Below are 25301 nucleotides of genomic sequence, written 5' to 3' on the forward strand. Positions count from 1 at the left end.
AATGAGGATTAAATTAGTGAACTGAATGCCCAGCAAGCTTCTATAAATGCATCAGTGAATGAACTTCACCTGCAGGATTTTTCAACTCTCAGTTTACGCCCATCTTCAGAAAAAAAAAGCCCCCTTGGCCACTCTGCTCAGTCAAGGGTCCTCCCCTGTTTCTCCACAGACAGCTCAGCCTCTCTCTGCTCAGGCCCAGACAGCACTGAAAGGATGAGGCCCTCTTTCCTCCCAGAAGCAACCCCCAGATGCTCTGGCTTTGATCAGCGAGGAGGGGTGACCCATCAGGCCGTTCACACGGACGGGGGAGGCTGCCTTGTGCCCCCACCCCAGCCAAGCCCACCAGGAGACCAGCACCCTTCAAAGGGCCTGAAGAAAAGGTACAGCCATGGCAGGTTCTCCAGCCTTGCTGCTCCCAGGCCAGTGGAGGCCTGACCAAGCCTTCCCTGGTCCAGCAGGCCTCCTGGGGCAGCCTTTTAATCCATCAGAGTAAGAAAAACTCCAAAGCATGAAAGTTTCAGAATGTAAAAGAAATGTAAAAGAAAATAAATTGCATAATCCCACCATTATTCACATTTTGATATAATTCTCTCCAGTCTTTTTAAATGAATAATGTTCAGCTCTGCTGCTGCTAAGTCGCTTCAGTCGTGTCCGACTCTGTGCAACCCCGCAGACGGCAGCCCACCAGGCTCCCCCGTCCCTGGGATTCTCCAGGCAAGAACACTGGAGTGGGTTGCCATTTCCTTCTCCAATGCAGGAAAGCGAAAAGTGAAAGTGAAGTCGCTTAGTCGTGTCCGACTCTTAGCGACCCCATGGACTGCAGCCTACCAGGCTCTGCTGTACATCAAATATTTTTCTTTTACTTCTTATGAGACAATAAGCATTTCCCCAAATTTTGATAAACTCTATAAATATAACTGTTAATGATGCATAATATCTTCTGAGCAACTCAGTGTAATTCACTAGACAGCCATCTCTGCTGAGTAATGTTAGGGATGTCCGGAAACCCTTGGAGCGAATCTTGGTCCTGAGATGGAAGGAGCTCACAGTCCTGGGTGTATCCACCTCTGGAGCTTGAACCCTTCAGGCTGGGGCCTGGACTTGGGCAGCCAGGCTAAGGGAGAGCAGGGCGGGGGTGTGTGTGGTGGGTGAGGAAGGGTGCTCAGAACACTGAGGAAGGAGGCTGGACGCAGTTCGCCATCCCAGGAGCCCTAGTAGGAGGCCCAGCAAGGCAATGAGACCCTTAAGTCCCAGATCCAAGGCATTATCCTAACGGCCGTGCAGGTTCCTGAACCACCACCAGGTGTCGCCACTTGAGCTGCCAGCGCGCCCCCAACCCCAAGCTCTAGCGACACAAAGAACAGGCGCTCAGGCGGCCCCAGATAACCAGACCCGCCCACAGCCACGCCCATCTCCCTGAGCCGCCAATTCCGGTCTGGGGTGGCCTTTCTTCATTTCATCCAAAGGCAATTTGGGCTCTTCGGAGCAGTAACGAATTCCAGGGTTAGGCCAGAGAAGGTAGATGACCCAGGAACATCTATTTTTGTGCCAGAAAACAAGGAAATATTCAAAGAAATATAGAAACGTGCCAACAGGACCTTTTGACATGTTTTGCTATTTTAAACATGAAAATGAATGATGATGGTAACAGACTAAACCACTGAATAAAACAGGAATATATGAATCCATATAGAAATAAATGAATAAATACGACAGGAGGACACTTTTCCTTACAGTGGAATGCCAGATGATTAATGCAGAAAAAAATTAATAATTGATTTAAGAAACCACCATTTGGCAAGCATCGAAGCAACAATCCAACCAAGAAATAACAGTGAGTGTTAAACCTGCTGGATAAATATTAGATACGGAACAAAGTATTTAGAGTCACAAAGCACCTTCCCCCTGTCCCCAAATCCTTACTTATTAGAAAGGGGAATGGATGCAAGATTGGTGGAGAAACCCAGCAAATGCCAGGTGATCAAATGATGCAGGGTAATCACACAGAAATGAAACAAATCAAAATCCTGCCACTCTAGGACATGATGGGGTCAGCACAGCATTGCGGTGTTCTATTCCTGCCAAAGATAAACACCCTAAATCTAATTGTAGGCAGCTTCTTTACCAGCTGAGCCACAAGGGAAGTCCAAGAATACTGGAGTGGGTAGCCGATCCCTTCTCCAGCAGATCTTCCTGACCCAGGAATCGAACTGGGAATCCTGCATTGCAGGCAGATTCTTTACCATCTGAGCAATCAGGGAAGCCCAGTCATGAGGAAACAGCAAGCAAATATGAACAGGGGGACATCCTACAGGAAAACTGGCCTGGATTCCCCAAAGTCTCGAGGTGACAAGGTTATAAAAGTCAGACTGAGGAATTCTCCCAGGGAGATGGGGACTAAAGAGATGGAAACGACTAACACAACACATGATCCTTAATTGGATCCTTTTATTATAAAGGGCACTGTTGATAAAACTGATAAAACTTGAATGAGAATCTGTGGGTTCAATGGTAGTGTCACGTCAACATTAATTTCCTCTTTTTGAAGGTTTCGTTATGGTTATGTAGGAGAAAGTCCTTAATCAGGGAAAATACACACTAAATTCAGGATGAGGAGTCAGGAGAAGGAATCAAATGGCTTAGAACAAAATATTCTTTCAACCACTTTTGCAGCTTTGCTGAATCTTAAATTATTTTAAAATAGAAGGTTCTGAAAATCTGAGAAATTTGCTTCTGCTATAACCACAGGAATCTCATTTAACAGAGATGAATGAAGCCCCCCTAACATGTGGTGGCTGAGGGCTTCTGACCCTAGGACCAGATTCCTTTGAAGAACAAGAACTTCCTGTTTCTCAGGGCTCACCTTGCCCAGCCACCACCTGGGGGCTTCCGGTACATCATCTCTGTGCAGAAGTGGAGCCGTGTGAGTGTAACTGCTCCACGCTGTGGACTGGGTGCCATTAGCAGTAGCCTCTGAAGCCCAAGACCATCCAAGTAATCCCTCCCCTCCTGGAGTTTCCTGAGCATCAGATCTCCACACTGAGAGCCTCCACCAACCTCCTGAAGACTTAGCAACATGCCGGTGGCTCCAGGCACGTGAAGAGACCTCAGGCACAAAGCCAGTTCCATCTTTTACATGCCCATCAAGGAGCAACAGGAACATTCCTGGCAGCTTCCAAGGACCTAGAGCCCGGGATCTAGAATAGATCTCGCAGCAGGGGGCAAGCTCCAGGGTCCACTGCTTCATGCCCAGGGTTGGTTAATTCTGGAGACCTCTAGCTCTATTGAGAGTTAGGGAAACGGGGCCTGTCTGTGGGCCTCACTCAGGGTCAGGACCTCCCATCCTCACTGGGACATCATATCTCATAGCCTGTCCCCTTCTCTAGACATAACCAGAGCTGAGATTCTCTTTCTGTGGGATATATGTGAGCCCCATGCTCTCCTAGACAGTGACCCTGGCCCCCAGCCCCCAGTGGGACCCTCTTTAAGGCCCTCCATATCAAGGCACTCCATCTGACAGCCCTGTCCCTCAGCTCCTCAGCCCCAGCACCGGTGACCACGCATGCATCCTGTCACAGGCCATTATCAGTCAGTCATGAGCCCATCAAAGCATGCTGCCCTGGAGCAGGTAACCTCAGTTACATGGTCTGCTATCTGGGGCTCACAGTCAACAATACCACAGAATTCTGGAAGGTCCTGTCTGGCCCGCAGGCTAAGAGGGTCCAGGAAACCAGGACACCAGGAAAGGCAAAAAGACAGACAGCCTCATCAGATCCTCCTACAGGTTACAGGCCCCAACTCCCAGATCCTTCGCCTACCCTGCCGTGTTCAGCCCCACTGCTCACTGCCTGCTTGCTGGGCTACAGCCCTCCAACCCTGAGCTTAGGAAAACCAACCCTGGACCCACCCACCCCCACCGCTCCCAACACACTTCACACGCCTGGGTCACATTTACATTTCCCTCAGACAACACCCAGAAGCTGGCAGGAAGATAAGATGCGGTCCTGAGCTGGGGCAGGGGTGGCTGGCGGCATCTCGGTCACTTGAAGGATACTCAGGGATTCACCAGAGCACCTCAGTGCCTGCTCCCAACATGCAGGGCCCATCTGGCTCCCCGGCCCATCCCGCCACTGGGTTTCATGCGCTCTTCTCACCCAGCGGGTTTCCCTTTCTGATCAGACTCTAGCTTGTAAGGCTGAGGAGCTACTGACATGGTTTTCATGGTGTATCATCCACACCCTCATCAGTAAGCTGCAATGGAAACACATTTGTGAGTATGTTGCTCTCCTTTATGTGTGTCCAGTGCCCTCGTGGGCCTAGAGACTCCCCCAGGACAAGGGTAGTGTTGTCCACTTCAGGCTAGAGGCGTCTGGATAAAGTTGGCATCTTTTCGTGGCACACAGCCCAGTGTGCCACGTCTGAAGGGACTTGGGTGAGAATGACAGGCAGGTGGAGCCCACAGGCCAGCCCACTGCAGGCTCTCCCCCCTCCTCCTCAGTCTTGCTGGGTTTCCTAACGATCCCACAGTCAGCCTCACAATCTCCCATCACACCATCAGCAGCTTCCTTTGGCCCTCTGAGGTCATCTGAGCCACAGCTAACTGGGGATGTCTGGCAAGCTCTGCCCGCCAGACTCAGCCCAGAAACCAACCTCAGAAAATGGCCAGTGAGAATCCACAGCTGCTGACGGGGCTCTCCGTCCCTCTGACCACATCCCCTGCTCTGTGTGCTCCTGATTGCCGTGCAACTAGCCCCAGGCCCGGGTGGGGAGTCCCAGTTCAGAGGGTCTCGGGACCTGCCTGGGGCTGCAGTGGAACTCAGCTCTATCACAGAGGCTAGAGGGTGGTCCCAGACACTCTCCACAGGCCAGAGACACCTCTTGGGCTGAAGGGAAGGAGGTACCAGGCTATACTGCAATTTATAAGACATATATTGCGTCATTGAGACGACCAAAGCATATTTTTCATATATAATTGGTCTTTGTCCACATTTCCTGGCTTACAGCTCCCCAAACTCTTGGAATTTCCTAAGTGTTGAGAGTATCAAAGGTATCTCTTGTTATGTTAATGTGGTAACTTCTGGACCTCATCTGAGGCTGGAGCTGATTGCCAGGAGGACCAAACCTGTGACTGGAGGGTTGTAACTTCAGTCTTGCCCCTAACCTCCAAGGATGAGAGAGGGGCTGGAGGTTGAATCAATCACTGATGGCCAGTGATTTAATCAACCATGCCTATGCGATGAAATCCCGAAAGGATGTGATTCAGAGAGCTTCTGGGTGGAGACTGGGGAGCATGGTGCTCCTGGAGAGAGCGTGAAGCTTTGTGCTCTTCCCTGGACCTTGCCGTGGGTGTCTCTTCTGTCTGGCTATTCCTTAGATATATCCTTTTATAATAAACCCATAATCCAGCAAGTAAAATGTTTCCCTGAGTTCTGTAAGCCACTCTAGCAAATTCCCTGAACCTGAGGAGGAGGTCCTGGGAACCTCTGATCTATAGCCAGTTGCTTAGAAGCACAGGTAACAGCCTGGGCTTGCCACTAGCATCTGAAAGGGGGCGGGGGCAGGCCTGAGCCCTTAACCCTCAGGATCTGCTGCTATAGCCAGGTAGATGGTGTCAGAATTGAGTTGAATCATTGCTACCCAGCTGGTATCTGGGCATTGCTGATTGGCATGGAGAAGCCTCCACACACACACACATTGGAGGTGGGTCCAGGAGGTGGGTCCGGGAGGGACCCCGTGTTCCACTCCCACCCATCACCTTCTGGCTCTCACACCCTTCTTGGAGACATGGTCTGGGACGGAGTGGCAAGCTCCACAGCCAGCCAGGAGTCCCAGCCCAGGGAAGAGAAGGCAGTCAGCTCCTTGCTGGTGCTTGGGAAGTGCAGACAGAGTGCCAGAACACAGCGAGAGGAGGTGAGGTGAGGCAGCTGGGGAGTCACAGCCAGGCTCAGCCCCATGGTCGGTGTCTCAGGGGCTGGGGGGGCCCTTGAGCTAGAGGGGAGCAGGGGCGGGCAGGCTGGCAGAAAACACCAATTCACAGATGCACAGAGGGTGTGAGAGAAGAGAGGTTTGAGCAGCTCAGTCAGGAAGCGAAAGACTCTGGTTGGAGGCACTGGGGGCCTGACACACGGCAAAGTGGGCACCCCCCATCCCTGAGAGCAGGGGGAAACCACCAGGCAGATCCCCTGACTCCAAACACCTGTGTCCCCTGCTGCCTCGATGCCCTCCTTGACTCCTCCATCAGTGCTCTGCGTCTCTGGAGCCTGCCCTGGCCATCTTCAGGATCCCCAGAAGGGCCAGCTCAGAAGTCTCAGAAGTCCTAGAGCTCTTCCTGAAGAGCTCCAAGGGAGGACAAAAGGGATTCAGCAGGCGATGCACTCTGCACGGACTAGAATGTTCTACCAGTGAGCACTGTCTGAGACAGGGATGGATTCTCTAAGAGACATTTCCCCATCAGAGAAGAATCCCAGCCTTGAGGAGCCTGAGACATGGTTGGGGAAAACTCCAGTATCAGAAGGGCAGTGACCCCAGAGTCCACTCAAGTCCCTTCAACCACTGAGAGTCAGGAGACACACCCCCTGATTCGTCCCCATCTGGACACCGATTCACCGTGTGACTTCAGTCACTCACTCTCTTCCTCCAGCTCCCAGTTCCAAGCAGTGCTTCCACTCTCTAGAGCTCTGCCCGGACCGGCCACTTCCTGACTCACCAAGCCAGCCAAGAGCCCCCAACCTCACACACAATCCACTCGACAAGGTGGCCACACTCTGAGAGACTCCCCAGGACCCCACCGAGAGGAAGTATTTCCAAATCAATATACTCCCCAGTGCATGCTGGGAGGTGGGGCTGACCCAGAGGAAAGGTTAGGAATTCTACAGACCATGAAGAAAGGACCCCGCAGGGTATATTTAGCTCACTAAAAATAACGGAAGGCCGGGGATGAGGGCTGGGAATTGTCTGGGAGGGCTAGGAGAACACTGGGAAGGCTGGGGGAGGAGCAGGATGAACAATGGTGGACGGTAGGGGGGTCTGACAGGTCCCGGCGGGCAGGGGAGGGGGATGTCTGCCTCCCTCCCGCTGTGATCTGTGACCCAGATGACTCAGCTATTCCAGACCCGAAGAAGGGCCTGGATGATAAGGAAGGACTACCAGGGAGATTGGGGTGCCGTAAGCAAAGCCGCCAGGAAGCTTGGGAAGGCATCAGGTTTCCAGTGAAACACCAGTCCCAGGAGGTGACCCGGGGCAGACTGGTGTGAGGCAAGGCTGGCTCGAGCCCTGCTGGTGGGGCCCAGCTCCCTCTTCTGCCCCTCCCATCCTAGCCACCCCTGGGCCCCTCCTGAGCACCCAGAGCTTCAATCAGGGTGGGCTAGGCCTGGGTGCTGGGGGCTGGACCTTGACACATGACTGGGGTCAGAGAGCAAGGCCTCTGACAGAAACCGGCCGGATACAGAGGCCAGTGGACACTTACCCCTGTGGGCTGCTTCTTGGTGTCCAGCAGTGGGGCATTGAAGCTGGCAGACAGGCTGGGGGTGGCGAGGACTTCCCGGAGGGGGATGTTGGCTTCCCCCAGGAACCTGAGAAGAGAGAAAAGTAGAAAGTCAAAAAGCAGCCAAATGCGCCCTGTTCTTCTCCCAAATACCCTTCATCACTGCCACCTCTCAGATAACCCATGGACAGGCTGATCTGCCTAGAACACCTAGGAACCCTCAGGACTTCCCTTGCAGTCTGCCGCGGTTACCCCATCACCAGGCCTGGAAGGCCAGGCCCCTTGCCGGGCACCAGAAGAATAAGAGACGCTTTCCTTTCCCCCCAAGGTCAACTTTGACCCCTTATGCCTCTCCCCAGAGTCCCAACATCACCACCCCCACGTGCCTGGGCTGTCCTACCCTTCAGACCTAAACAGTCCACCAGAGCAGCCCCTCCTGGAAGCACACCTGCATTCTCCTCTCCCTCCGCAGCTCTCCTGACCTGCCACTACACAGACCTTCCACCTATTGTCCCCGAGCTGGGCCAGCAAGGAGGGTGAAGGGAAAACACACAGACCCTCCTATCTCCAGACACAGGGAAAGAGGAAAGTTGGAGCGGGGAAGTCTGCCCCACTCCCAGAGGCCCAGGACTATCACCCACACATGCGAGGCCATATCTCTGACCAAGGGGAGAGGGCCCATAAATGGATGGTCTCTTAGGAAAGAGAAGGTCGTCACTTGATGACCAGTGAAGGGACCCTTCCGAGGGGGCCAAGGGAAAAGGTTGTGTCTCTAAGCCAAAAAGTGAGCAAAGTGTGTTCTGCAGCAGTAAGGTCATCAGAGCAGCAAGTGGCTTGGTCAGTCAGAACTGCGGCTGTGTCTGCATCCAACTTGGGCATGATTCCGCACCTTACTGTCGGGACCTGAACGACCAGTCACAGATGCGCTTCATCATTTGCTTCATAATTTTTTTCCTGATGGGTAAGTAGCACACCTGTTATCTGGGACCTCCATCTTCCTGGTGTCTACAACACCTGATTCGAAGATGAATTTTTATGACTCATGAAATAAAACTTCCATCTTGACCTAATCAACTAATTGTTAAAACTGGCTGTTCACAATGATGTAGCACTTCACATTCACTTCTACTATCAAGAAACAGAAAGCAGAGAAGGGAGACATGTACATGTATGGCTGAGTCCCTTTGCTGTCCACCTGAAACTACCACATTGTTCATCGGCTCTACTTCAATATAAAATAAAAAGTTAAAAAAAAAAGAAATAGAAGACAACCAATGTTGGCAAGGATGTTGAGGAACCGAAACCCTTGTGGTGAGAAATTGAAACATTGGTTGGAATGGAAAAGGCTGCAGCAAGTATGGAAAGCAGCAGGGTAGTTCCTCAAAAACTTAAACACAGAATTACCATAGGATGTAGCAATTCCTCTTCCGAGTAGATCCCCGGAAGAATTTAAATCAGGCACTCAAAGAGATACTTGGACACCCAGGTTCGTAACAGCCTTATTCACAATTGCCAAAAGGAGGAAGCAACCCAAGTGTGTAACAATAGATGAATAAATAAAATGTGGTAAATGTACACAATGGAGTATTACTGAGTCTTAAAGAGGAGGAAAAGTCTGACACTTGCTACACATGGATGAACCTGGGAGATATTATGCCAAGTGAACTAAGACAGACACAAAAAGACAAATATTGTATGGTGACCTAGAGGGGTTAAATCCATAGGGACAGAAAGCAGATTAGTGGTTATGTGGGGCAGGGGATGAGGGAAGAGGGAGTCATTATTTAGGGGGTACAGAGTTTCAGTCTAAGGAAGATGAAAAGTTCTGGAGATGGATAATGGCAATGGCTGCACATATTGTAAATGTACTTAACACCACTGAACATCAAAACGGTTAAGTGGTAAGTTTTGTTATGTATGTTTTATCACGATAAAAATAAATTTAAAAACTAGCTGTTTGTGTAAGTTTCTTGGCAATAAAATTCCCTTATCTCCATCCCTCTTGGAACCAGCAGACTCTTAGTTGCTTTGCAAGTTTCTTTGTTAGCAAGGCAATAACCCTGACACATACATGCGTGTGTACATGCTAAATAGCTTCAGCTGTGTCTGATCCTTTGTGAACCTATGGACTGTAGCCCGCCAGGTTCCTCTGTCCATGGGATTCTCCAGGCAAGAATACTGGAGTGGGTTGCCATGCCCTCCTGCAGGGGATCTTCCTGACTCAAGGATCAAACCCACAACTCCTGCGGCTCCTGCATTGCAGGTGGATTCTTTACCACTGAGCCACCGGGAAAGCCCAGCCTGATATTTACTCAAGACCAATTTTTCTAACATTTCTTTACAGAAGATGCCGTAAAAAAGAAAACCACAAGCCCAAAATGGTGTCATTCTTGCTAAAGCCCATAGTACCAAACCTAGATTTAATTATGGGTCTAACTGCAGTTTCAACTTTTCCCAGAAATGTAACCTTAATAGGCCAGTCTGGAATATTCTGGTCAAGCACCAAAATGGACATGTGTCATGTGGGCCCTCTCTACCCCACCCCCACCACAGCCAGTGGAAGACAAGGTAATCAGCATGATAAACCCTTGCCTGATCCCTTCTCAACTCCCAAAAACTTGATGTCCTGGCTTAAAAATAACCCTTTATTTTCTTTTGTTAATATCTTCTTGCCCCACCTACCTTCTGCCTATAAAACTTTCCATTTTGTACAACCCCGTGGAGCACCTTTCTAGTTGCTTTAAATTCATGAGTCATTGTGAAAGTGGAAGTATTAGACACTCAGTCTTGTCCGGCTCTTTGCAACCCCATGAACTATAGCCTCCCAGGCTCCTCTGTCCATGGAATTCTCCACACAAGAATACTGGAGTGGGTAGCCATTCCCTTCTCCAGGGGATCTTCCCAACCCAGGGATGAAAGCCAGGTCTCCTGCATTGCAGGTGGGCTCTTTACCATCTGAGCCACCAAAGAAGTCCAGTCAATTCATGAGTTATTGAATAGAACCAATTAGATCTTCAGATTTACTTGGTTCAATTTTGTTTTTCAACAAAGCTAAAGGGAGAGGTGTTTGCTAATATTCATTCCAGAGTTCTAAAACCACTCAGGATGCTAGGAATCACATTTTCTAGAATTCAGACTGGTTTTGTTAGGGGAACCGCTGACTGAAACTGACTTACCCTGGCCAGGCCTGACAGTAACCACTTGGCATGAGTTAGCTTACAAAACAGGAGGTCCTGGTAAGGAACACCACCAACCAGAAGAATCAGAGAAAAGTCAAAAGACGGGAGATGCCAGTCCATATGTTCTTTCAACCTTCTAGAATCCTTCTCACTGGACTCCATTTTGGCTGAATGATGCAAATGTCACCATCAGGAAGGACCCTAGTCAGACCGATTAGCCAGAGACAACCGGGAAAAACCCGAGAGTGTGAGTGAGGTAGCAGAGCAGTTTTCCTGGGTTCCCTTACCCTGCTGCTCTCCACCCAGGAGCCCTTCCCAATAAAATCTCTTGCTTTGGCAGCACGTGTCTCCTGGGACAGTTCATTTCCAAGTGTTAGACAAGAGCCCACTATTGGGCCCTGGACGCGGTCCTCTTTCCTGCAACAGTTTGTGTTATGCTCCTTTGCAGAGCAGAGCAGAGCAGGCTTTGCCATAGCTCACTAAGGCAGGCCTCCTGGAGTGTCTCCACCCCAGAGTCAGCAAGAGGAAGGTCCCTGTCACCAGTGTGTTGACTGAAGTGTTCTCACAACCAGAGCAATGTCAAGAATACCAGAGAGTAAGTGTAGGGAGCCAGGAATCCATGCTGAAAGCAGACAGGGTAGTGGTCCCTGGGAGAAAGAGAACGAGGAATGGCTTTCTTGACACAACAGAAGCCATTTGGGGCTTAAGTCATTTGATGATCTAAGCCTGGCCACAGTACTTGTCTTTGAACAAGTCTCAATAATAATGGTCTTAAGAAAACACAAGGACAAGCTTACCAGGTGAAAGTAATAATAACAAAAATAAATCAATTGTAAAGACTCCCAGTTCTATTTCAATGGTAAAGACTAGCTTAATGCACATTCTTGAGCTGTTTTGCAGTTTAAATACCACTCCTGGGTGCTTATGGTAAAGAATTCACCTGCCAAGCAGGAGACACAAGTTCGGAAAGATCCCCTGGAGAAGGAGATGGCAATCCACTCCAGTATTCTTGCCTGAGAAATTTCGTGGACAGAAGAGCCTGGTGGGCTACAGTCCATGGGGTTGCAAAAGAGTCAGACACAACATAGAGATTAAATAACAGCAACAACTTGGTCAGCTAGAATATAAGGGATAACGATGTTGACCCTCTCTGACCCTTCGTCCTTCAATCAACTAAAACTTGGACTCTGCCTACTGCCCAAACCCTTTCATGACTATGCATATACCCTTTAGCTTAAAACTTCCCCAATTCTGCTGTTTGGGGAGACACTGCTTTGGGAAACATTCCCTATGTTCTCCTTACTTGCTGCAAGAAATAAATCCTTCCTTCTCCCTATCTTTGACTCCGTTGTGTCTTTCGGCTCTATACCCGCTAAGAGGCGAACCCAGTTTCTGGGTAGCAATGTGACACTGAAAACCTAGGGCAGCAGAAAGGAGGGACTTGCCTGAGCAGATGGTAGATGGAGGACCCTGCCCTAGAACTTGTGCGACAGAGTCGGTACTGCTAAGAGCTCTAAGGTGGAGCTGGGAGGTCACTAATGAAGTGTGATTCATATATGGCTCGTCCTGGATTTAATCTGACCTTTTGACCTGATGAAGTCATCCAGAACACCTGCCAGAAGCCAAGATATTTATGGGACCTTTACCCTAAAATAACTCAGTGAGAGTCTACCCATCGATCAGACCCCTACCCTGAAACAACTTGTAATACTTAAAGCACAAATATTGTCAAAGTCAACCACAATTCTCTCTGGGCAACTTTTAACAACCTCCAGGCTTTTTGTCTTTATAAGCCCTTCTTTCTCCCAATACGTTCACAGGTACCTGAATTTGTGTCTCCCATATTACATTTTTTTAACGTGTATTTATTTTTGGCAAGGCTGGGTCTTCATTGCTGCTCAGCTTTTCTGTAGTTGCCGTGAGCCGGGCTGCTCCCTAGTTGTGGGCACTGCCCCAAGGGTGCAGGCCACGGGCTTCAGGAGTTGTGGTTCCCAGGCTCTAGAGCACAGGCTCAGTAGTTGTGCCCACAGGCTTAGTTGTCCCAAGGCATGTGGGATCTTCCGAGATCAGGGATCCAACCCTGTGTCCCCTGCATTGGCAGGCAGATTCTTTACCGCTGAGCCACCAGGGAAGCCCCCTGAAATGCAATTCTTAAAATCCCAAATAAACTATTTTCTTATCTGCAGCCTCGTGCATTATTTTCTGGTTGACAAATTTGGTCCCCAAATTCCCAGAGCGGCAGGGTGGGCAAGGGAGCGGAGGGATGGCAGGCCTGGCGGTGCAACCTGGGAGCTGCAGCCGGAACGCAGCGGATCGCTGAGCACAGAGCAGCCCAGCCTTCTCTGCCTCCCTCGACGCCCGCGCAGCCCTCCGCCCGGGAGAATTCCCGGAAGCGGGGCGGGAACAATGGGAGGAAATGCAGGAGGAAGCGGTGACGCCACCCCTGCCAGCCCGGGGAACAGGCACCTCTATGGCCTGCTCCTTGGACTGCTTGTTATTTCCTCCCTTTAACGTCTTTCTGGGTCATAAAATACCCCCACCTCCCAGCCCTGCATAGGCCCTGGGGTCAGCGCTTCCGAGGGGCTGGGTGGCTTCACAAGCCCCCAATTCCTCCAGAAGGAAAGTCTGGAGGCAGAATGCCCGTCCCTAAGCCTAAGAAGCCGGCTGTGGGGTCAAGATCCGAGAAAGGCAGAGCATCCTCTGAGTGGGTGGAGGAAGGAGGGAAGAGGGACAGTCTGAGGCTGATGGAGATGGAAAAACCCTGATGGGCCACTCTTCATTCAATCATTTCACGGAGGACAGAGGAGACATGGTGTTATTCAGGGGGATCAGACCTGGGAGGATGCAGACCCTTGAGGAGACTCAACCCATCCTGAGATCAACACTGAGACACAGAACTTAGGGCACCCAGCCTTCTGCATAAGAGGGATGCTGCACACTTGGTGGGTACCAACCTTTAGTGGCAGGCAGGATTCAGTACAAATGAGGCAAGGATGGGCCTGGGGGCCTGGGAGTCAGCTCTGAGTGTGTATGGAGCCCAGTAAGCTGGAATAAAAGCCTGTGAGCCTTGCCCCACCACCCCCACTCTTCACAGCCTACTGATAGAAAAATGCGCTGCCCAGCCTCTCCAGACCCCGTCATCCCTCTTGGCTGTGCTGTGTTCTGAAGCCACTGGCATGTGAGGGCACAAGTTTGGGGGCTGAAAGAGCTGCTGCCATCCCAAAGACAGAAAGTGAGGTCAGGAATCAGCATGGAGGAGGGAGGGAAAGGTCAAAAGCAGCTTCCATGTTGACAGGCACACTTTTCCTCATGAAAAAAGAATTCATTCAAACTCATAACCCAGGCAGGTTACTGTCCTGCCAGAAATGGGAGGTGGTGACCTCCAAGTCTGAGCCTTAAGTGGGAGGGTAAGAATTAAGGTGGCCAAGTAAGTTGATTTTAACAAAGCACAAAGAAATCGAAACAATTTTATTTTAAAACATCTGGCCACATACGGGGAAAGAATCTTAAGGAGTAGATATATGTAGTGGGTGACTCAGCATGCTATACATTTGAAACTGGCACAGCACTGTAAATCAACTATACTGCAATAAAAGTTAAAATAAATAAGTAAATAAATAAAACAGTGGGCCATTTTACATCATTGTTTATAAGAACAAAACACAGGAGGCAACCCAAATGTCAAGCAGAGAAGATGAATAAGTTTAGACATACAACAGAATACCATGTTGTTGCTGAGTCACTAAGTCATGTCCGACTCTTTGCGACCCCATGGACTATAGCATGCCAAGCTTCCCTGTCCTTCACTATCTACAGCTATAAAAATAATGGGAATATTACACTGTAGATTTATAATGTATGGAAATTCTTTGAGATACATTGTTAAGCATATGGATCAATGGAACAGAATATAGACAGCCCAGAAATAAACCCACACCCCTACGGCCAATTAATATTTGACAAAGGAGGCAAGAATAAACAATGGGAAAAAAGACTGTCTCTTCAGCAAGTGGTATTGGGAAAGTTGAACAGCCACAGGTAAATCAGTGAAGTTAGAACACACCCTCTCACCACAAAAATAAACTCAAACTGGCTTAAAGACATAAGACGTGATACCATACAAGTCCTAGAAGAGATCAAAGGCAAAACATTCTCTGACATAAATCATGCCAATGTTTTCTTAGGTCAGTCTCCCAAGGCAATAGAAATAAAAACAAAAGTAAACAAATGGGACCTAGTCAAACTTACAAGCTTTTGCACATTATGGGAAACAATAAAATGAAAAGAGAAACTGCAGAATGGGGAAAATATTTACAAACAGCACAACCAACAGTGCTTAATTTCCAAACTACACATACAGTTCACACAATTCAACAACAAAAAAGCAAACAACCCAACTGATAAATGGGCAGATGACCTAAACAGACATTTGTCAAAAAAAGAAATACAGATGGCCAGTAGGCACATGGCCTACTGAAATGAAACCTGAAAAGATGTTCAGCATTGCTAATTATTAGAGAAATGCAAATCAAAACTACAATGAGGTACCACCTCACATCAGTCAGAATGGCTATCATTAAAAAGTCTACAAATAAATGATGGTGAGAGTGTGGAGAAAAGGGAAGTCTCCTACACTGTTGGTGGGAATGCAAGTTGGAATAGCCACTGTGGAAACCAGTATGGAGGTACCTCTGAAAACTGAAAACAGAATTACATTGTGTGATTATACAGATAATACAGATTACTGTATGATCTAGCAAGCCCACTCCTGGACATGCATCCAGACAAAACAATAATTCAGAAAGATACATGCACCTTTTTGTTCATAGCAGCAGTATTCACAATAGCCAAGACATGGAAACACCCTAAATGCCCATCAACAGATGAGTGGGTAAAGAAGATGTGGTGTACACACACATGAGCACTGCTAAGCCATAAAAAATGAAATAATGCCATTTCACAGCAAGTGAAAGTGAAGTTGCTCAGTCATGTCCGATTCTTTGCAATCCCATGGATTGCAGCCTACCAGGCTCCTCAGTCCATGGGATTTTCCAGGCAAGAGTACTGGAGTGGGTTGCCATTTCCTTCTCCACAGGATCTTCCCAACCCAGGGATTGAACCCAGGTCTCCCACACTGCAGGCAGACGCTTTACTGTCTGAGCCACCAGGGAAGCCCAACATGGATGCAACTAGAGATTTTCATACTAAGTGAAGTAGGTCAGAAAAAGAATGATGTCATTTATACCATGTGATGTCCCTTATATGTGGAATCTAAACTATGATGCAAATGACCCTCTCCATGAAATAGAATCATGGACATAGAGAACAGATTGGTGGTTTGCCGGAGTCCAGCTCCAGCAGCCAGGGATTCAACCTGAAGGGATGAGCAGTGTCGGCGAGAAACTGAGGCAGCCTCTCAGTTTTCTTGGACTGCCTGTTTATTTCAAGCTTATGATTCTCTTTTATACCTTTACAAAAGCATTAGGTCAGAGGTTTGATATTTTCAGTTCCCACTGACCCAGATTTGTTGTCTCCATAAATCATTGTTGCCCCTCAAAAGGAGCTCCTTCCTCAGCGATTCTCTTATCTACTTTTTCTCATGTGTCCTTGTGAATACACTGTAACTCATGCTAATGTCTGGGCTGCATACCACCTTCCTCAGTTTATTTCTTATTTTCTAAGTCCTGTTTGCCCCTCGTATCCTAAGCTCACTATTACTTAGAAAGGGCTTCCAGCTAATAATCTCTAAAGTCCCTAATTTCTATAAGCTATAGTAGAATATGCTAACATTACAGCAATCCTTAACTCTTTAGCTTCTAACTATTTTAATTATTCCTAAGCCCTAAATTCAGCGAACTCCTTTGCCATAAACACTTTCCTCACAAATGGGCTTCAGATAGCAATCCCTCCCATGGCCTCAAGCTACGGCCTGCAGAAGGCTTTGTGCCTTCTCATGCTCCTCTCAAAAACAATAAGCACCTTAATATTCTTTTCAGTCAACTCAGCTGAGGAAAGGAAAAAAACAAGTCAGAATCATAAAGCCTAACTCCTTCATTCCAGGTCCGTGCCTGCAGAACAAAGGGAGGGGGTTAGGGCCGTGCCTCCATTTTGTCAGTAATGCCTAACGCGGCCTCCCGACAGTGGTTGCCAAGGGGGAGAGGGTTGGGGGGGTAGGTCAAATGGAAGGCTGGGGTTAGTAGATATAAGCTTTTATATACAGAATGGATAAACAACAAGGTCCTACTATATACCACAGAGAATTATATTCAATATCCTATGATAATCATAATGGAAAAGAATATTTTAGAAAAACAGAATATGTGTCTGTGTGTGTGTATATATAGATATAAAATATATATACATGTAAAACTGAATCATTTTGCTGCACAGGAGAAATTAACACAACATTGTAAATCACCTATACTTCAATTTTTTTTAATATTGATTGATTTTTTTTTTTAAACATACATTGTTAAGTGTAAAACCAAGTTCAAAAAAGTGTGTATAATATGCTACCTGTTACTTAGAGTAGCCAGAAAGTGTAATGCTGGTTGCCAGAGGCTGGAGGGAGGGGACAATGGGAAGTTACTGTTTAATGGGTATAGAGCTTTAGTTTTACAGATGAAAAGAGTTACAGGGATGGATGGGGATGATGGTTACACAATGCTAATGTATTTAATATCACTAAACTATATATATACTTAAAAATGGTTAAGATGGTAATTGTTATATCTTCAGTTCAGTTCAGTCACTCACTCATGTCCTACTTTTTGCGACCCCATGGACTGTAGAATGCCAGGCCTCCCTGTCCATCACCAACTCCTGGAGTCCACCCAAACCCATGTCCATTGAGTCGGTGATGCCATCCAACCATGTCATCCTCTGTCGTCCCCTTCTCCTCCTGCCCTCAATCTTTCCCAGCATCAGGGTCTTTTCAAATGAGTCAGCTCTTCGCATCAGGTGGCCAAAGTATTGGAGTTTCAGCTTCAACATCAGTGAACACTCAGGACTGATCTCCTTTAGGATGGACTGGTTGGATCTCCTTGCTGTCCAAGGGATTCCCAAGAGTCTTCTCCAACACCACAGTTCAAAAGCATCAATTCTTTGGCACTCAGCTTTCTTTATAGTCCAACTCTCATATCCATACATGACCACTGGAAAAACCATAGCCTCGACTAGACGGACCTTTGTTGACCAAGTAATGTCTCTGCTTTTTAATACTCTGTCTAGGTTGGTCATAACTTTCCTTCCAAGGAGTAAGCATCTTTTAATTTCATGGCTGCAATCACCATCTGCAGTGATTTTGGAGCCCAGAAAAATAAAGTCAGCCACTGTTGCCACTGTTTCCACTCTTTCCCCATCTATTTGCCATGAAGTGATGGGACTGGATGCCATGATCTTAGTTTTCTGAATGTTGAGCTTTAAGCCAACTCTTTAGTTCCTCTTCACTTTCTGCCATAAGGGTGGTGGTGTCATCTGCATATCTGAGGTTACTGATATTTCTCCTGGCAATCTTGATTCCAGCTTGTGCTTCTTCCAGCCCAGTGTTTCTCATGATGTACTCTGCATAGAAGTTAAATAAGCAGGGTGACAATATACAGCTTCGATGTATTCCTTGTCCTAGTTGGAACCAGTCTGTTGTTCCATGTCCATGTTATATTTTACCACAATACAAAAAAGTCTATTTTAATAAATAAATATACTAGCTATTGTGTGAAAATAGGAAAGTCAGAATTTATACTGGTGATTAAGCAATAATATGAGTGATAGAGAAGAAACAAAAAACAGTTATAACCATGAGAGAAAGATGGAACCAGATGGAGAAACAAAGGGCAGAATTTCACTGCATTTTTAAAAATCATTTTTGGTTTTATAGCTCCTTAATTTTTTTTTCAAACTAAAAAATTAAATTTAAAAATGGAGCATAAAAAGATTTTTTAAATTTTATAATTTATTCATTCAACAAATACTTATTTAGCACATCAGACAAAATACTGGGCCTGACCTCATGGAACTTACATTCTACTAACAGCTGCCTGCCTCCTGACTGAGTGTACATTAGATACATTGCCAAGCATTCTACAACTATACCTGTCACAGCGGTGGGGTAGTGTACTGGTGTTAGTTCAATTTATCTTACAGATGAGGAAACTGGGACTCAGGCATTTAACTTTTCTGATTTCACACAAATAACAGACAGAGCCAGAATCCAAAGGCCTGGCCTTAGACCCAATCATGGACTAGCGGACATACCTCGGAGCCCTGTGAGCACATCGTGAAAGACACAAAAAAATCCTTGGTTTGCCTCATCCATGGAAACAGGAACCCAGGCTATAAATTTGATATGGTGCAATCTTTTTCAAAAAAATCTAATTCTGAGGTGTATTAATCATGCCTTCTTATTTTCTATATTTTCATGACATATTTTGACATCTAAGGCTTTGCTCATTTGGAGAGGCTGCCCTTCCCAGGGCTGGCCAATTCCTAGAGACAGTAAAGGACTCACTGGCAACTGCACCTTTCATATGCAAACCAACCAGTCCAGAGCCCACACCCCCACCACTCCTCTACAGAGTGCTCCCACTCAGCCAACATTCCCCTGCCCTGAAACCCCAGGACCAGGCACACAAAACTCCATGCAGCCCAGCACCCCACAGCCCACTGAAATTATTCAGACCTGCCATCCCTAAGGGTTTCCCTGGTGGCTCAGATGCTAAAAAATCTGCCTGCAATGCAGGAGACCCATGTTCGACCCACATCAGTATTCTTGCCTGGAGAATCCCATGGACAGAGAAGCCTGGCAGGCTACAGTTCCTTGGGGTTACCAAGAGTCAAACATGACTAAGCGACTAACACTTTCACTCTCACAGCCATTCCTAAACCCACTCACCCTGCCTCAGTTCAGCTCAGTTCAGTCACTCAGTCATGCTCAACTCTTTGCAACCCCATGGACTGCAGTACGCCAGGCTTCCTTGTCCATCACCAACTTCCAGAGCTTGCTCAAACTCAGGTCCATCAAATCGGTGATGCCATCCAACCATCTCATCCTCTGTTGTCCCCTTCTCCTCCTGCCTTCAATCTAAGGAGTCATTTCTTCATATCAGATGACCAAAGTATTGGAGCTTCAGCTTCAGCATCAGTCCTTCCAATGAATATTTAGGATCGATTTCCCTTAGGATTGACTGGTTGGATGTCTTTGCCATCCATGGGACTCTCAAGAGTCTTCTCCAACACCACAGTTCAAAAGCATCAATTCTTCACCACTCAGCTTTCTTTATGGTCCAACTCTCACATCCATACATGACTACTGGAAAAACCATAACTTTGACTAGGCAGACTTTAGTCAGCAAAGTAATGTCTCTGCTTTTTAATATGCTGCCTAGGTTGGTCATGGTTTTTCTTCCAAGGAGCAAGTGTCTTTTAATTTCATGGCTGCAGTCACCATCTGCAATGATTTTGGAGCCCCAAAAAATTAAGTCTGTCACTCTTTCCATTGTTTCCCCATCTACTTGCCATGAAGTGATAGGGCCAGATGCCACGATCTTAGTTTTTTGAATGTTGAGTTTTAAACCAGCCTTTTCACTCTCCTCTTTCACTTTCATCAAGAGGCTCTTTAGTTCCTCTTTGCTTTCTGCTTACCCTGTCTAGCCCTTTCTTTTCTGAGGAAACCACAGTAAAGGCTCCTGTACGCGCTTTCCTCTCACCCCCTCTGCCTCATGACTGACCCTGGTGCTTCCCAGTGCCTGCCCCTCCTCTAGGGAACTGATGAGAGGCAGGAAGGGAAGGGTCCTGTGTGGGGAACAGGTCTGGCTGAGACCCCAGGAGAAAGCAGCCAGCCAGAGAGAGGCAGCCGGGCCTGTGGCAGGCATGGCTGAGGGAGAGGCTAAGAGAGAGGCTCTTCCACTGAAAGTGGCCTCCATACCTGCAAGGGTGTGTATCCCCCATCAGTACTCCAGGTCTCCCCTCTGCCGTGGTGCCATGAGCTGAAGAATGAACAGGTGCAGCAGTCCAAAGAAGACAACAGCCTCCCACGGGAAAGGCTTCCACAGCCCAGACTGGTGAATTACGAAGGGAGTGCTGGCAGTGGAGAACCAGTTCACAACCTTCATGGTAAAGACTGAGTCAGTCAAGAGGCACCGGTGGATGTTAAATCTAGAGGGATATTTTGATGAGGAGCAGGATATTTGCAGAGTATTAAAGTGTCTCTTAATATACTTCAAGGAGGGAAAAATAAAAGTAAAGACACAATGGAAAAATTAGACAATACCTTGACAGGTGATTGAAATGAATATCACCAAGGAGGGATACCATGTATCTCCAGATACCGAGACAAAACACAACTGTGGCACAAGTAGGAGATAAACTATGACAGATTCCAGCCAGGAGTCAGTAACCCAATCTGATCATAAATCTAATTATGAGAAAGACATCAGGCAAACTCCAAATGAGGACTACTCTTTTTTCATTTGAGGAATGTTCGATTTGTTAATTGGGGTATTATACTATTCAAAGCTTCCTGGATGGCTCAGCAGGTAAAGAATCCACCTGCAATGCAGGAAACACAGGAGACTTGGGTTCAATCCCCAGGTCAGGAAGACCCCCTGGAGGAGGAAAAGGCAATCCACTCCAGTATTTGTGCCTGGAGAATTCCATGGACAGAGGAGCTCGTGGGCTACAGTCCATGAGGTTGCAAAGAGTCGGACATGACTGAGCAACTAAGCACACACACACACACACACACACATGCACACATTATTCAAAAATATAAACCGTTACAACTGTGGAAGTGAACCAAAGTAAAAGAGGTTATGGAAATATGATGATGAAATTCAGTGTGAGAGTCTAGACTGGAGATCCTCTACAGGAAAAGGGGGTGGGGGAGTGCTATAAAAGACATAATGTGGCCAGTTGATGGGATTAAAATACAAACAGTAGATTAAAGTAGGCAACTGTGTTAAATTTACTGAAATTGGTAACTTACTGCACTTATGTAAAAAAAAATCCCTATTTTTAGGAAATATACATGGAAGTATTTAAAGATAAAGGGCCATGATGAGTAAAACTTACCATCAAGTGGGAGAGAGAGAAAAGAAGAGGAAGGAGGGAGAGGAGATAGTGGGAGAATAAAAAAAATGGAATAAAAAAATGGAATAATAAAAAAAAATGGAATAGAGCATTATCAATAAGTGAATCTGAGTAAAGAGTGTGTGAATGTTCTTTGTTCTATTTTTGAAATTTCTCTGGGTTTGAAATTATTTCCCCAGATAAACTCTAGAAGGGTCTCCATGTGTCAGTTTCTCATTCTTTATCTTTTAAACTAAGAAAAAGACATATCAACTAAAAATATATGTATTACCACTCAAACCAATTCATCAGTGACTCAGCTGCACCTTCCTCATTAGATTTGGTGAGTTAGCACAACAGGAAAGTCAGATAGCCCCTGACCTGGCAGGACACACACACACACACACACACACACACACGCAGGCACACAGACTCGGGGGAAGTTTAAGGACACCGGTGAGGAGACACCATGAGTGGTGGTCCCTCCAGCCATGCATACCTAGCCATGAGGAACAGGAAATGAGAAGAGCCGGATATTACACACACACACACACACCCAGCCTGCCTGGCCTCTGGTGGCCTTCCTGCCAGGATCTGATTCCCCAGGGGTGCCCAGGGTAACTCTAAATAGTTGTCCACTTCAGTCCAAAAAAAGACAAAAGAAAAACTATTCTGAAACCCAGGGATATCCTGAATAGAATCCGGGACAAAATGCATAGTTATAAAAATCCTTGGAAAATAAGGATATGGTCAGTGCTTCTGAGGATGCTGGGAACAAGAGGATGGTGAACTATAAATATTCCTGCCTCAAAACTGCCTCCTGGACTTCCCTAGTGGTCCAGTAGTTAGGAGTCTGCCTGCCAGGCTTCCTGGTGGCTCAGTGGCTAAGTATCCACCTGCCAATGCAGGGGACACAGGTTGGATCCTTGGTCTGGAAGAATCCCACATGCCTCAGAGCAACTGAGACCATGTGTCACAACTACTGAGCCTACACACTGAAAATACTGAGGCTATGAACGACAGCTGCCAAAGACTGCATGCCTAGAGTCCCTGCTCCGCAACAAGAGAACCCACCACGAGAAGCCCGCGCGCGGCAACTAGAGAAAGCTCACGTGCAACAACAAAGACCGGAGCAGTCATAAAGAAATAAATCACCTTCCTCCCAAGGATTCCGGAGGCCAGCCAACTGGCCTGCTGAAACCTGGAAGTGGAACATAGGCCTACTTTCCCCGACTTCTAGCAACAACAGACTGCCTCTCTGCCTTTCTTAATGCCTATGCGCACAGGCACATTTGGGTGAACATCCATTCCCGTGTAAGAAAGACACCAGGACAAAGCAACCAATAGAAAGACAGAGAGAAAATACCCTCCACACTTAAAACAGACTGGGGGTCAATATTCCTGACAAGATCCCACGTGTACAAACTACTGGGAATGAGTAAGAAAAAAACAAGCACCTCAAAACAGAAGGACAGGCAACTGACAGAAGAGGAAATACGACTGGGCGATAAAGACGCCCAACTTTACAAGCAATCAAGGAAACACCTAGCAAACGTAAAACACTGATTTTTTTTTTTTTAATACTATTGATAGATGTAAACCAGGACATCTCTTTGAAAAGTCATTTGTCAGAACTGATGAAAATGCTATTTCATTTCTAAGGACCTATCCTAAAGGAAAAACAGTATAAGAACATAACAACATTTGGTTAAAGATGTTCAGTGAAAAACCAGGAAAGAAACTAAACACCAGTGGATAAGGGCACAATGGGATAGACTATGGTACACTCATGCCATGGAACATAACACGACTACTGAAAATGAGGTTGATCAATACCCTCTGACCTGGGAAAACGGTCCACGATAAAATGACGAAAAACACAACGTGGACCATTTTACACGGCGTGACTCACTTTTGTGTCAGTAAATGTATATACTTGTATGTAAACAGATGCTCACAGATGAAGAAGACACGCACCAAGTGATCAACAGTGGACATCACTGTAGGGAAGGGAAGGAGTGAATGGGAGAACATGACTATTTCCTTTGTGACCTTTTAAGAATGGAGCTTATTTATGCTTATGTTTCTAAAAATAATTTTTGTACTCTTGTGGGCTTTCTGTAAATTTTTTTTAAACAGAAGAATATGTGCAGGGACTTCCCTGGTGGTCCAGTGGTTAAGAATCCACCTTCCAATGCAGGGACGTAAGTTTGATCCTCGACGGTAAAGCTAATACTCCACGTGCTGCGGAACTACTGAGCCCTAGTGCTGCAAGGGAGATCCAGCGTCCACAACTAAGACTTGACATAGCTAAATAAATAAAAGAATGTGTGCAAATTGATGTATAGCACGCGTCCATATGCAGCATGTGCTTGCTGCAATATTCACACGCTGGTGTGGTTTCTTATGTGCATCCATATGGATTCTGCTATTACCACATCCTGGGCACCTTCAATGTGCCAAGCATGGGGTAGGCATTAAAACATCCACACCAACTCTGCATTATGGTACGGTTATTGCCTCTGTCCTGATGCGGAAACAGAGGTTCAGAGAGGTCCAGGTCATAGGCAGTGCCAGGATGAGACTCACTGCTGACAGAGGAGTTCCTGAGAGAAGCTTTGACCCTGACTCATGCCAGCCACCACTGCTGCCCTGCTCAGCTATGCAGACAACCTAGAGGACCAAGACCACCAGCTCCTGCCAGGATGGGACCCCTCAGCCACATCAACCCACTCCAGGGGTGAGTGGCAGACACCCACTGGCCAGACCTGCTCCCCCAGGTGCCTCTGCGGCCTTCCTTACATTCTTGCATGCGACTGACTCATGTTCAGCTTCTTCCTGGAAAGCCCCATTTTCCCTCCACAGATTAAGCCCATTGTCCCAGGAGACACCAGGATACCCCTTCCACCTCCACCTGGGGTGGGAGGGAGCCAAGACCTACTCAGTGCTGTCCCTACAGAAGACAGTCACCTATGTCAGGAAGATCCACCGTTCCCAAAATGTCTCCTCACAGCCCATTGTGGTGCCTAACCCCTCACCATTATCATTTCTCTTTTGGTCTAAGCAGAGACTGGGGAATAAAGCAGCATCCCCAACATGTCTAAGAAAAAGCAAAAGTTAAGCTACAGGCTGCCACCGACACTTGAGAATGAATGAGTCTTTTTCAACGACAGCTAAGAGGAGCCTTTGATTGGAAAGGGCTGGGGCAGTGGGACTCAAAGCAACCGGGACAGCCAGAGGCAGCACATGAGGGACAAAAAGGAAATGTGCCTGGAGGAAGTGCCACCTGCCGTTTATGGAGCAGCCCTCTGCAGGGCCCTGAGATGGGCCTGTGCACTTGAGTTAACGCTGCATAAGGAGGAGGGGATGGAGGCTCAGGGAGCTGACGTGAGGACCCGCCAAGGCAGCAGGGCTATTGCGACTAGACTGCACATCTTCCCACAGTCTATACTGGTTCCACTCCATCAGCTCACGGGGCCCAACGAGGGGGTGGGAGGAGGAGCAGCTGAGGAGGAAGAACGGGGAGCACCGAGCGTGGGGAGCTGCCTTCTGGGCCCTCCTCAGTGGCAGACTCC

At 47.4% G+C, this 25301-nt stretch overlaps 1 protein-coding gene across 3 annotated transcripts in view; it reads right to left on the reverse strand.

The window, feature by feature from the left end:
* The window catches only part of DYSF (dysferlin), a 224302-nt gene that overhangs the window by 165302 nt on the left and 33699 nt on the right, over window positions 1-25301 (reverse strand). For all 3 annotated transcript variants that reach the window (NM_001434948.1, NM_001102490.3, NM_001434947.1), the window contains 1 exon segment: window positions 7466-7571. In NM_001434948.1, the coding sequence (NP_001421877.1) occupies window positions 7466-7571 (106 nt within the window).

This window comes from Bos taurus, chromosome 11 (genome assembly GCF_002263795.3).
Source record: "Bos taurus isolate L1 Dominette 01449 registration number 42190680 breed Hereford chromosome 11, ARS-UCD2.0, whole genome shotgun sequence".
Lineage (NCBI taxonomy): Eukaryota > Metazoa > Chordata > Mammalia > Artiodactyla > Bovidae > Bos > Bos taurus.